The sequence below is a fragment of the Manis javanica genome, chromosome 5, assembly GCF_040802235.1.
Source record: "Manis javanica isolate MJ-LG chromosome 5, MJ_LKY, whole genome shotgun sequence".
Classification (NCBI taxonomy): domain Eukaryota; kingdom Metazoa; phylum Chordata; class Mammalia; order Pholidota; family Manidae; genus Manis; species Manis javanica.
The window spans coordinates 1,385,210-1,398,589 of record NC_133160.1 but is presented as its reverse complement, the minus strand read 5'-3'; the positions used below and the strand labels follow the sequence as shown (position 1 = coordinate 1,398,589).

At 65.1% G+C, this 13,380-nt stretch overlaps 1 protein-coding gene across 5 annotated transcripts in view; it reads right to left on the bottom strand.

Moving 5' to 3' along the window:
* LAMA5 (laminin subunit alpha 5) overlaps positions 1-11,977 on the bottom strand; it is a 43,672-nt gene extending 31,695 nt beyond the window's left edge. For all 5 annotated transcript variants that reach the window (XM_037006399.2, XM_037006401.2, XM_073236368.1 and 2 more), the window contains exons 1-3: positions 11,634-11,977; positions 7,567-7,719; positions 46-163 (exon numbers count right to left, since the gene is read on the bottom strand). In XM_037006399.2, coding sequence (XP_036862294.2) covers positions 46-163; positions 7,567-7,719; positions 11,634-11,927 — 565 coding nt within the window. In that variant the 5' untranslated portion in view covers positions 11,928-11,977. The remainder of the gene's footprint in view (positions 1-45; positions 164-7,566; positions 7,720-11,633) is intronic.
* Positions 11,978-13,380: the final 1,403 nt, after the last annotated feature.

Genomic DNA, 13,380 nt, shown 5'->3' with positions numbered 1-13,380 from the left:
CTCCCAGGGGACACCCAGGCCAGCCCCTGGCTCCAGGAGACTCACAGGCGAAGAACTGCCATGGCTGGTAGGTGTGGCCGAAGTCTGTGGACCGCTCCAGTACCCAGAGGTCCGGCCTCGGGGAGTTGGCGAACTTGATGAGTACATAGGCCACGTGGAAAACCTGGGAGGGCGGTGAGGGCATCAGCCTGGGGCTCCTTCCACGCTGCTTGGCCTCAAGGGCCACCCCCACCCTGTGAGGTAGGGCTCCCTTTCCCACAGAGGACATCTGTGGGTGCACCTGCAAGGGTGGGTAGGAGGGCCAGCTGGCTCAGGGAGCAGCTCATGGCCACGGAGACCCATGTCAGTGACCGATGAATAAAGGAACCCAGTATTTCTGAAGGGCTCCCCTCCTGGTCCTGGGGGTGCCTTGGCCCAGGGCCCAGACCCATCGGCCTCCCCCATCCCTGCCCCAGGAGGTCAGAGAGTCACACCGGTCCTTTGGGCTCTGAGGTGGCAGACAGTCCGGTGGTGGCGGGGGTCCCTGTGTTAGCGCCCAGAGTCCATGGCCCCGGGCCACGGCCCGGCTCCAAGAACAGCCTGGGGGCTCACACAGAAGCACCTGCCAGCCTGTGGCCTCAATGACAAGGCTGGGCCACCACGACCCCAGAGGACCAGCACCTGAACCGGCTTCACCCTCATGCCCCTGGGCGTGGCTCCCCGGTGCCCACCCTGACCTTGGCCTCCCCTACATGCTGACCACAGGGCAGGAACTATGGTTTCCACACCCTGAAGACCACTGAGAGCCTCCCCTGCCCTCCCACCTGCCCCAAAGCCAAGGGAACACAGCGGGATGGGGCCACTGTCCAGGCCGGGCACCGTGCAGGTGTGTTTGGGCTCACAGCAGCAGGCAGGGGGACATGGAACCCCCGACCTGCAGGGGTGGGCCAGGCACCCGGAAGGGGTGTGAGGCCCTCGACAAAGGGCATAGTGGGTCTGGGGAACGTGCCTGCCTAGCCTTGGGGAACAGCCCCTTTTGCTGTTGGCTGGATTTTCTGCCCCAGACTGGCTGGGCTTCTACTGGCCACCCGGGCCCAGAGCGTAGGGGCCACAGGGAGCAGGGCCGGGGGTCCCCTCTAGGGCTGCCCAAGGCCCACAGCTGCCCCCACCGCCTCGTGAGCCTGGGGCTGCTGCAGAAACCCTGTGGAGGGATGGTGGGGGGCCCATGGGCCCCTTATGCCCAGTCCTCAAAAGGCACAGGCTGCTCAGAATCCAGGCAGAGGGGAAGGTCCCAGAGCCCCGGGACATGCCTGTTCGGAGTCCCTTCCTAGGAGGCCTGGCATTGGTCAGCCAAGAGCGGCCTTTCCCCAGGGTGGGGGGGCACAGGCCTGCTCACCCACTGCCAGGCTCTGAAGTCATCTTTGGCTCCGCCCCACCCAGTCAGGGGAGGGGCTTGAGCCCCTGTGGGGACAGACCTACAACCAGCCTGGCACCCTGGCCACCCGCCAGGCGTTCCAGGGGCACCAGGAGTCCTCGGATGGCCCCCGTGCCCGGAGGGGTCTTCATGAGGAAGAGGAAGGGAGGCCTGGGTGTGCACAAGATCCGCGGTAGCTACCCTGGGGGGCCAGCAGCACTGCCCCCACCAACGGCCCCGAGGAGATTAAAGGCTCCCTCCCTCCAAGCCCCTGGGACCCACCCCCGCCTTTCCCTGAGCGAGACTACCAGGCTGCCCCTCGCTGGCTGGCTCTGCCCCTCGCTGGCCGGCTCTGCCCCTCCCCAAGGTGGGCGGCCTGCTGCATTTTTCCCAGCTGATAGCACTTGCACAAACATTCACTGGACGGCACTGAGCAGCTGGGACAGGGACAGCATGGAGACTTCGGCCCCCACGCCTGGCACGCTGGGATGCACTTAAGACCCCTGCTTTCTGTCCGTCTGCCCACTGGCCATCTGTCTGTCACACAGAGGCCCTGGCCCAGGCTGGAGGGGAGACAGGCACACACCCAGCTCTCCCTAGCTGCCTCTGAGCTGGCCCTGGCTCCCTGGGCCTGCCCCGAGACAGGGTGCAGACCCCTGGCCTCCCTGGACCCAGCCCTCCCCCTGCCCGCTGAGCTCTGCTCGCTGCCAACTCAGGCTGACCTTTCCCGCTGCTAGAGTTCTGTACAGAAGGAAAAAAATGTCTTTTAAAGCAAAAGCCAAACAAAAGCCTCCAGAGTTATTTTTAAAAATCTGGCTATTTTAGGGCAGGCACATCTCCAGGACAGCAGCCGGACCCACCCCTTGGCCACGGCACCCCTGGGCCCCCACACCCAGCCTGACCACAGAGGGCCCGGGCTCCCTGGAGGGAATCTGCCCTGGTGACCCCTGCTTGATGGGGGTCCTAAGAGCCCAGAGGGCCCAGGGCCTGGGCAGGAGGCCCAGGGTGGGCCCCGGGCCACAGTGGCTGCATGGCCCTGAATGGTCACTTCCTTGGACATGGGGCAGTGGGAAGGCAAATGCAGCAAAGGTGTGGGGCAGGGCACAGTGACTTTCAGGACGGCGTGACGGCTCCGAGAGCCTCCACTAGGAAGACGCCACCATCCCTTGAGGTGCGCGAGCAGAAGTCGGTGCCACCTGGCAGGTTGCGGCAGAGGGCACCTAATGCCATGCCCTCTGCTGTCCGTGCTGCCCCAGACAGGCCATGGCGGGGTGGAGGCACAGGGGCCAGAGCTGGGGTCCAGCTAGAGAGAAATTCGGTGCCACAGACCCCACCAGGGTCTCTGAAGCCCCTGGGAAAGGTGGGGGGCAGAGGGTTGGCAGCCTTCTGGAGTCAGGTACCCAGGTCACCAAGGACAGGGACAGGGCTGGAACCTGCAGGAGCCCAGGGTGGTAGGGCCAGCATGCCCTACCTCTGCCCTGGCCCACCTTGGGGCCGGGGAGAACCTGGTGGGGCCCTTGCGCCCCGTCCTCAGGGAGTACAGGGCCCTGCCCCCACACACCGGAGCTAGGCAGCATGAATCACCGGGCAGGCTGTGACTCAGCCCCGGCCCCACAGGAAGCAGGGCCCTGCTTAGATTCATGTAGATGGACCAGGGTCCCAGGCCATGGCAGGGTGGAGGCAGGAAGCCCTTCCTAGCCCAGGCGTTCGGGTGGGCTCCCTGGCTATTCTCTGCGGAGTGAGCATGGTGCACATGGACCTCCCGGACACCCTGGCTGATGGCTAGGCCGGCCTTCAGGGCCCCAAGTGCTGGATCCCCCAGCCCAGGCCCCCAAGTCTGCCCTCTCTGGAATGTGCAGGCCTCTCAGCAGAGACCCCATCCAGAAGTCCCAATAAGGAGATAAACGCCGCCACAGAGGCCATCTGGGCCAGGGTGGGGCAGGGCGGGTGTGTCTACCCAGGCCCCCAACTGGGTAAATAAGCATAGCTTTTCACACACTGGGATCATGGAGCCTGCAGTCCTGTGGACCCAAATTCAGAGGAGATAGGAGTAGAACATTAGACAGTGGAAATGCGGAGGATGGAGCCAGGGAAGGGGGATGACTTGACTCACACGGGGATTCAGAGCGGGGCAGGGCCCTCAGGGAGGGGAGGGGAAGGCCTCACCGGCTAAGGGGGGCAAATGCCCCAAGCGGCCCACCCCTCAACAGACTCCCCACCCACCCAAGGGTTGTTTCAGGCCCCCAGCCCTGAGATCCCTGACTCTGTTCCCTCCTCTGGGTGGCCCTGCCCAGGTCCAGCCAAATGGTCAGCCCCAGGCCACAGGAAGTAGAGTTTATCCCAAGGGGATCCTGAAACCCAAACAATTTAGTCTCCGGTGGTGAACAGTATTGCTAGAGGCCAGTGCTGCCGGATTTGCTTCAAAACAGAGGGAAAACGGGAGCCCCTGGAGGCTACCAGGGCCTGGGCTTCCAGCGTGAGGTGGTGGGTCTGTGTGTGTCCAGAGTGAGCAGACATGAGGCTGCCCAAGGCTGTGCAGGCTGGGGGCGTGTGGCCCTCTGCCCTGGCACGGGCAGCCCTCTGGCCCTGTCCTCCGGGAAAAGGGAGAGCAGACACAGTCTCAGGGCTCCCGAGGCGATGGGCCTGAGCTGGGGAGGGTGCCTGACCCAGCCACTAGGCCTGCCTTGCTGTCCTCCCCCAGAGAGCCCAGTCCCGCACCTGTCTGGGCCACTGGGTTGTGCAACCAGAGCCTGGCTGGCACTTCCGCTTCCCTCCAGCAACCCCACTGACCCTCCCGGGGCACATGGCTGAGCGCCCAGCTGAGCCCGGACAGCCAGGCCAGCAGCTGCAGCCTTGTAACCCGGCAGCCAGCAGGCACGCCAGGACGTGGAAGCCTGCCCTGGGAGTTCCAAGCTGGCCGCCTCTGAGGGTGAGCCGCCTGGAGGTGGGTGGGCAGGCAGGCTACACAGGGTCCTACAGCCAAAGCAGCCAGTGGGTCCTTAGGCCCATGCCCACCAGAGTTAGTCCCAACCCCCTTTGCCCTGCTCCTTAAGACCACTGGGCCTAGCGGAACAGGACCTGGGACCCCACAGCAAGGCCCCTGCTGGGGTCAGGACACTCATGTCAGGTCCCATCCTGCCGTGCAGCCGGAGCCCAGGCCATCAGAAGTGGTATCCCCCCAACTGGGGTGCAGGGAAGGGGGGGCCTCAAGCCACCGGAGGCCCTGGAGGAGACAGCAGGGAAATAAGAGCCTCCAGCCCCTGGCATGGGGTGCGCCAGCAGGCCGCTGCCGGGACACAGGCAGCTGCTCCTCAGTCCCAGCCACGGAGCCCTCCTGTGCCCCGCTCTGCAGGAGGACCCTCTCCGAGGCTCACGCCATGGGCCCCGGCCCCGCAGCTCAGGGGGTTCCTGGCTGAGGGCCACCCAGCAAACCATCCATCCCGTTCCCAACCAGGACCTTGCGCCTGGAGCCTGTTTCTCCATCTGCAAAATGGGAAGGAAGAGGGTCTAATGGCCCCCCACCTTCCCCTGCGATGAGAAAGGTTAGAACAGGACATGTGACCGCAGGAAAGAAGGGGTAGGTTCATCGAAGCCGTGCTGCCCCCAGACAGATACCCCAGGGACCAGACCCCTCCAGTCCCAGGCCCGCCACCAAGCGTGAGCTAGGAGCTGAGTTACAGCCCACCAGCTCCTTTCCAGGCCATTCCAGGGCAAGAAGGCCTCCTGATGCCCAGTGCCAGCTGCCCCACCCCCATCCCCAGGGCATCCACTCCTAATCCTAGAACAAAGGGCACTGGCAGCCTGCCACTGGGGGAGTACCCAGACCCACTGCCCACTTGGCCTGGCTTCCTGGCGAAGCACTAGCCCCACCCAGCTTTGAAGGACTGCCTGGCCCCAAAGCAGGAGGATCTGCCCGCGTAGCCAGGTCCCTCGTGCTAGGCCCGTCACCCCATCTGCTCTAGCAAATACACTTGGGGGGGCCTGCCCCAGGGTCTCTCCAGTCTGTGGGCACTAGCTGCTCCCATCACCAGAATGGGGGGAGGCTTGGGAGCACAGGCCCCAGGGTCACGCTGAGGGCCAATCGGACGCTCCAGGCCCTCTCTTCCAAAAGCCTCCCTCTACCTCCAGCCCATGCCACCTGCACCCGTCTTTATTCTCTTCCTGCCCAAACGGGAGTTCCTCTGCCCCCAGGTGGGGCACCAATGGCAGGACCTCTAGACGCAGGGCTCCCATCCAATCAGAAGGGACCTGGGCACTGCTCAGTGGCTCAGAGAAAGGGCAGCGGGCTCCTTTTCTGAAAGGGATGGAGGAACATGCAGGAATTCCTCTGGAGCTCCATCCTGGCTGGGAAACATCCCCAGGAAAGAGATTTCTCTCACCCGCGGAGTTGGAAACTGGGTCCATCCACCCGACCCAACTCCAGAGCACTTTGGTGGGCAGTCCCTATGTACCCTGCCCCAAACCCGGTCAAGGCTGGTGGCCCCCCTAGCTCGGACGAGGCAGGGGCTTTGGTGGGTCGTCTGCAGTCAGTAAGGGGAGCGGGGAGGAAAGAGTAGACGGAAAAAGGGAGGGAGGGAGGGATGGGTGGGTGGAAAAAAGGAAGGAAGGGTGGAGGGAGAGAGGGGAGTGTGACAGGTGAACGGCAAGTCAGTCCGACCGAGACAGTGCTAGAAAAGGTCCCCTTCCTCTTCGTAGTATTTTAGTGGGGGAACCCGGGCTTGGAGAGGCAGGGTGCTCAGCCAGTGAGGCCTGCTCCCTGGCCTGGGACCAGCCTACACAGCAAACAGGCCACCTGCCTGGACATTCCGCCCATTTCAGATGAGGAGACGGGGCTCAGGCCTCAGGGCTAGAAGGGGCAGGGCTTCAGGGGCCTCGTAGGGCACGGGGCTGCCCCGCAGTCAGCCACCCTGGGGTTGCCATGGAGACGGGGCCCTCCTGTGCCTGCCCCAGCCTGGCCAGGCCTGCCGCACTGCACGAGGGGCAGGAGGGACAAGAACCCACCAGATCGGCACAGGTTCCCTCTGACTGGCCTTGGGTAGGGAAGGGCACCCCCACAGCAGTGCCAGGGAGGAGGGGACCCCAGGGTCCCACAGGGCTTCAGGGCCCCTCCAGGCTTCTAGCGGGGTGGGCAGAGACATGGAGAAACCCAGTGAGCCGAAGCCCCCACGCAGACCAGGCCCCCCAGCTCCAGGTGACCTTTGCTGAGGCCCCTCCAGCCCTGGGGAGCCCCACGCAGGGAGCCCACTACGGGCAGCCCCCTCCTCCAGCCCAGCCTCTTGCCCCCACCACTTTGGCCGTTTCTCTCTGGGGCACAGCACCTAATCCACAGCCCCGGGAATTCCAGGCCACCTGCTGGGACGGGCACCCGCTGCCCACATGCCCAGTGGGCCAGGCCCATAGGCCTCCTGGCCAGGAGCAAAAGGTACCTTACCCTCCTAGCCACTTCACCCCTCCTAAACTGACAGGATTACAGCAAGGTAGTCTCAAAAGGGGCAGAGACCCCCAGGACCCTCCCAGACAGTGGCGAGGCTGGCCGAGACTCAGGTGCCTGACCTGTAGCCCACGGACAGGATGCAGCTCAGGCAGGAGTGACCCTGTAGCCCCAAACCCCAGGCCGGTTTCTTCCAGGCTCGGCCTCATCTCTCTGCCCTCCCCCACCTCGTCCCAGGAGGCACGGGGATTGCTGGCCCATTTCACAAGCCAGGACACCAGGGCCAGGCAGCTCACAAAGCCACACAGGAGGTGGGACACAGCCCAGGCCCACCACTGGGAAATGCCTGCCCTCCTGCCTGCAGTGTCCTCTCTGCAGCACAGGTATCCTAGGAATGTCCACTTCCGGTGTCTCTGCATTCCTGGGGCCCCTCCCACACCGCCAGGGCCTGGCTCCCTGCACAGGAATTCCTCAGAGTAAACACCAGGCCTGGCCTGGCACTGGGCAGCCCACCCCCCAGCTCTGGTGACCTCCAGTGAGCCCCCACCCAGCCCCCTCTTCCCACAGCCACAGGGATGTTGAAAGAGCAGGTGCTGGGCCTGCCCCTGGCAGTCCTGTCTGAGCCCAGCCCCCCGAGACCTCACTCTGGGCGGAGACCTCCCCTTCGGTCCATGCGCCAAGGTGAGCCCTATAGCCAGAGGCACAGGGGTGAGGGCTGTGGCAGGCGAAAGAGGGACTCTACCTGGCCCAGGTCCAGGGTGACGTTGACCTCATTGTACTCCAGGCCGCGGGACAGCGGCGGGCTCTGCCACCAGCGCTCCGTGCCGTCAATGGCGTTGCTCACAGGATGTGCCCTGTTGCTGTTTGCAGCCGTGCAGATGTCGCAGTACTGGCCCTGCAGGGGGTGTGGTTGGTGGGTGAGAAGGGCTGGGACCGCTTGCCCCCTTCCGTCACCCTCCGACCCCATCACACTGGTCTCACCCCGAAGCTCTTACCCACCATTCATGCATTCTCTTGGCAAACGCGTACTGAGTGCCTATGGCCCGTGTGAGCAATGGTCACACCCACTACAGAGGAAACAGGAGAGCAGGGAGAGGGGCACCCTATTTGGGTGGGGGAAATCAAGGCAGGCCTCTCTGAGGAAGTAGCATCTATAGCCTACACGGTAAGGGGGTAGTGCTCCAGGCGTCTGGCTTTTTGTGCCAAGACCCTGTGGCAGAAAGAGCCACGGGCTGGAGAGCAAGAAAGCCAGTGTGGTTGGAGTTGAAAAGGAAAATGGGCTGGTCCAGAGGCAAGTCACACACCCCGTACAGACACACAAGTGGGGGTCATCTGGAGGTGAGCGGTCCAGGTAGCCAGAATGGTCATGAGAACCAGGCCCCCTCTCCTCTTCCACCGGCCCGTCCCTCACAAACCCCCTGCCAGGCTCCCACCCAGGGCTGTCTGGATTAGGGTTCCAGAGAATAAAGCCAAGCCAGAACAGCAGCCTGTCGGAACAGGCCCCAGAGTGACGGCATGTGGGCAGCGGGCAGGCGATGCCTGGACCTCCTGGCTCTGCCACTTCCGAGCCCTGTGGCCGGGGCCAAGGCATGGCAGCCACTGAGCCTTAGTGTCCCCATCCGAAGAGTGGGGCAATGCTGGCACCTGCCTCAGCCACCACAGGACCAACGGCTCCCACACGGAGCCTGACAGCTGCTTCTGTCACAGTCCAGCCACCAGCTGGGGCCTGTCCTCTGGGAGGACAGAGGAGGTCCCCAGCAGTTTCCTGGCCCACTGTCCCTGTTGAGGACCAGCAGGTGCTGAGAGCCTGGGGTGTACACAGGGGCAGAGCTGGGCCCCACTGCTCCCAGCCTCCTGGTGGGCGGGCTCTGTGCTAGGATTTGGAGGTAGGAGCGTGGGAGAACCCAGGCCTGGCAGCTCCGAAGCCCTCAGTAGATGACGTGCCCCTGCCTCCCCTGGGTATGTCTGCCCCCGGCCCCCACCGTGCATCCTGGCACCCAGCCTCCCATCCCACGGGCTCCCAGGAGCCCTGTGTGGGGTGCTCTGGGTTGCCCGTTCTCAGCTACGTCTGGAGCCGCCATACTGATGGGCGGGAGTGACAGAGGACACCCAGGAAGCGGCATGACCTGCATGGGCTGTACCCCCAAGTTTAGATGGTGACATCCAAACTGAAACCCTGGGCTCTGGCCCCCTGGTCTGCAGGACCTCACAGGGGGTGAGCGGAGGAGGGAGCTCAAGAGGGGCACTGAAAGCCCCGTGCACATGGGTGCAGGTCGCCAGGGGCCTGGAGCGGGTTGGGGTAGACAGGAGGTTTCTTGAAGGAGGTGGGCAGTGCCATCCGGCCAGGGTGGCAGGCCTTCCAGAGAAGGTTGCCTGTGGTCAAGACCCTCCCATGCCCATGAGCACTAGGGCAAGGCTGGGTTAAGGGGCACCAGGGAAGTTTCTGCTCAGGCTCCCCCAGAGAGTCAGGGAGAGGCGACTCCAGGCCCCATGTGCTGCAGCAGGGGACGGGTACCAGGGCCTCCCTCCCAGTGTTGGCTCATAGTGGGCTGGACTGGGGAAACCGGGCTCCCTCCACCCCTTTGCTGCAGAGGGTCCTCCTGGGAACAGCAAGGAAACACGGGGCAGCGATAAGGACTTCCCCTCCCAGTGAGTCACCATGCTGGCAGCTGAGCCCCCAACTTCCCCTGTGGGGCCCAGGCCTGCCAGAACTCCTCTGATGCCCACCTGAGGCTGGGAAGGCCAGGATCCCAAGTGGCCGCCTGCTTGCTCCGGCTACCCAGCACACCTCATCCCCAGCCCCAGCTGGGAGACCCCCCAGCCAACGTCTGTCTCATTTCCTCTAGGGGGGCCCTGGGAGCTGAGGGCCTCTAGCATTAGGCCCCACATCCTCCAAGATCTGTCCCCTATGCCAGCATAAGACTGGGCTCCTGGGATGGAGAAGGTAGGCTCCACGTCCCTGGCGCCTCCTGTGCCAGTCACTCAGCTCAGACACCAGCACCAGCCAAGGTGGGGGGCCAGCTGGTCCAGTGACTCTCCCAAGGCCACCCAGCCAGTCAGCACATGTCTGTCTGTCTGCCATGCCCTGCTCCAGCCTCTCCCTCGCCAGACCACGAGCTGGAAGGGCAGGCCTGACGGTTCGAATTCAGGGCAGCTGCTTCTCATGTGACACTCCAGCTGCCACCGTTTGCCAAGCATCACTGTCCGACAGGTGGCCTCCCAGGCTCCTGAGGCCAGGCTCACAAGCCCAGGTGAGGCAGGTCCTCACACTATGCCCACCTTACAGACCAGAGCCCGAACCTCAGCAAGAGGGGAGGGGATCTGGCCCCAGGCGGCTCCTTTAAGCACTATAAGGGGGCAATAAAGGGCCCTCCCAGGATGCCACGCCATCTTAAGGGTCTCTGGTCCCAGGCTGGGGCAGCATGAGTGGGCAGGGAGGAGGGGCAACAGGGGCTCAGCCAGGCCCTCTGGGGCAGCTTCCAAAACCCCCACCCAAGCTCCTTCTGGAGACCCTGCCCCTGGCACCTTGATGTCAATCAGATGCCCCAAAGGCATGCAGCAGGGATACAGGTTTCTACTGTTCGCCCTCCAGATCTGGGTCTGTCGGGCTTTCAGCAGGTGTCAGTGCCTTTCCAGGCCTGTTTCCCCGTCTAAAATACAGGCTTTGAGATTTCCTATCCCAGCTGTGCTGGGTGTGGTCGAGGGCATATGGGCAACCTAGGAGCCTGCGGGCAGTGCCACTGCGACCCAGGATGGCTCTGCTGTATGACGGCTCCTCTCAGTCCCTCCCCTCCACTGGAGGGTCAAGGCAGCAAACTGGCGGGCAGACAGTGAAGGGGGCCTTCATCCATCACCCATGTGAGCAACACCCACCCCAACCCCCCTTCCCCAGCCATGCTGACCATGAAGGTGGCAGCTCAGGTTACATCAGCCTTGGGACCCCCAGACTCTTCCTAAGGCTCGGCAGGGGTGGGGGGCTTGGCATGGAGGAGGCCCCTGAAGGCTTTATCCACCAAGGAGTCTCCCAGGACCCCTGCTCCCAACTTAAGTCCACAGCCTCTCAACAGCCCTGCTCTCCTGGTCGGGAGTCTGTGCATGGGGCCACCTAACCATTCCCCGTTTACAGGCTCGTGGCTTGGGTGGACATGCCCTGGAGAGGGTCTTCAGGAGGTTGAAACTACATGTTCCCAGGGAGACCGAAGCCCAGGGACCCCACCACCCTCAGGGCAGAGATGCTGACCTGGAGCTCCACATTCCCATCCCCAGTTAACAATCCCGATGATGTTTGCCCCCTTCAGGGTCCCACTGAGTCCCTAGACGCCCAGTGGGGAGGGCTTTAACCCTCTGCCACGGGCCAGTGAGGACCTCCAGTGCATGGCCCCTAAGGCGAGGGGCCCTAGCTGCTCCCGCCCCCATCCCTGTCCCATCAACGCCAGCAGGTTCCAGCCTGTCCCGCGGGAAGGCTGAACGGGTCCGTCCCCTCCCCTCGGGCTGCAGGCGGCGGCAGCCAAGTCCCGCCCTCCCGGAATCCCGGGACTTGGGGCCGCCAGGGACTGGGCACCAGCCCCCTCCCCCGCCGTGCCACCGCCGCCGAACTCGACGGGCGTGCGGCCGCCCCAGGCCCGTGGTGGGGACGCTGCGTCCTGCCCTCCCGAAGGGACGCACGGTTCTCTGGCCGAGCCGGGTCCCTTCCGTCCGCCGGAATGCCGACCCGCCTCGCCGGCCGAGACGCTGGGACTTAGGTCCGCACCTGGGCGTTCCCCGCCGAGCCCGAGCCCGCTCCGGCCCCGGCGCCCCGGCCGCGCTCACCTGGATGGTCTGGTTGGGGTCCCCGCCGGCCACCGGGCCGCCCACCAGCTTGCAGTAGAGGTCCTCGGTGGGGCGCGGGGCGCCGCGCGCCGGGGCCTCCTCGCCGCAGGTGGCCGAGGCGGCGATGCGGGCGCCCTCGGCCAGGTTGAAGTAGGGTGGGTGCAGGCTGAAGCCGCCGCCCGCCGCCGCCCGCGCCCGCGCCGCGCCCAGCAGCGCCAGCCCGCCCAGCAGCAGCAGCGGCGTGGGGCCCCGGGGTGCGCTCCGCACGCACAGCCGCGCTCCCGGCCTCGCCATCTTCCAGCTCCGGACCGCGGCGCGGGGGAGCCCGGCGGGAGTGCGGCGCGGCGGCCAGCTCGCCCCGCCCGCGAATGCTAGGCCCCGCCCCGGCCCGCCCGGGCCCGAGCCCCGCGCCCCGGAGGGGGAGGGGACGGGAGGGGCAGTTGGGGCCTTAACCCTTCCTGCCCCGGCCGGCCTCCCGGAAGGGGCACCTGCTGGCCCCGGGCCAGGCCCTGGGAACGTGGCGCCGCGGGGCCCGAGGGCGTGGCTCCCGCCCCGCGCGCCCGGCCGGCTTTTCCCAGCCCCGCGGCTCCACTCTTTGTTTCCCTAACTTTGGGCACCTCTTGTGGGCCGAGCGTGCCCGGCGGCCTGGGCGCCGGCGCTGTGGCCCCAACCAGGGCACGCTCTCCCTGGGTCCAGCCTGGACATCTGCCCTATTAACGCCCAGCCCGTCCCACCCTCCGCCAAAACCGGCACAGCGCCCCGAGCGCTCGGGAACCTGGACGCTTGGGTCCCCCTGGCCTGACGGAGGGACTCCCGCAGGCCCCGCGCTGGCCCACCCTTCTCCCTGGGCCAGTTTTGGGCTTTTCTCCCCTTCAGACTGCCAGCGCCGCATCCTGCAGGTGTACCACATGAGCACGCGGCTCGCTGTGAGTGGTCGCAGGTGGGGGCCTGGAGGGAGTATGATCTGCAAAGGGACCGGGAGACCCCGTGCTTCCCTGGGGCAGCCAGGCCAGATTCACCCCTGCCTGGCTCCTGCCTGCCCCAGGTTGGTCTTAAAAATACTCTAAAATAGGGAAATGGACCAGGGGGGACTGGACCCTGCGTGCCCACCTATGGGGCCCCTGTGGCAAAGGGAGGGTGCTGATAGCCTCCTGAGGGCCAGGACGGTGGCTGAAAGGGCACCTGCTGAGCACCTGCTGTGTGCATGTTTGCTGTGGGGGTTGGGGGTGGAGGGTAGTGAGCCAGCCCTTTTGCTTGCGACGCCTTCCTCTGGGTCACTGTGGACTCCACCATCTCTGTCCAGGAGCCCTCTGGCTCAGGCCACTCCCCTGCACAGGGCTCCCAAGGTTGCCCATGAAATGGGTCCGGACCCAGAGGCCAGAGCTAAGGGTTGTGTCTCAGCTGTTCCTGCGTTTGGATGGCTCTGGCCACTGGATCTCCTCCCCTCAGGCTCATGTCCCTCATCGGCCTGGAGGCAAGTCCGTGAGGGATGGCAGGGGAACGCAGCTGCCGGGCTGGCAGCTCCCCTGTTCTCTGAGCCAGGACAGCGGGTGTGTGTCCCACGTGGGACCCCCCAGACAGTCCTGGGTGGCTGGGTGAGTGTGCAAAGCAATGACCAGCTGGTCCTGGCAGGGGTCCTGGCCTGAAGCTGTTCCTGAAGCTTGCACCACATCTTCCTGGCTGCCCCTGGCCTCCTGCGAATCGTGAACCCCTCCAGGCTGAGCTGCCCCTTCTCTTTGGGGTTGGG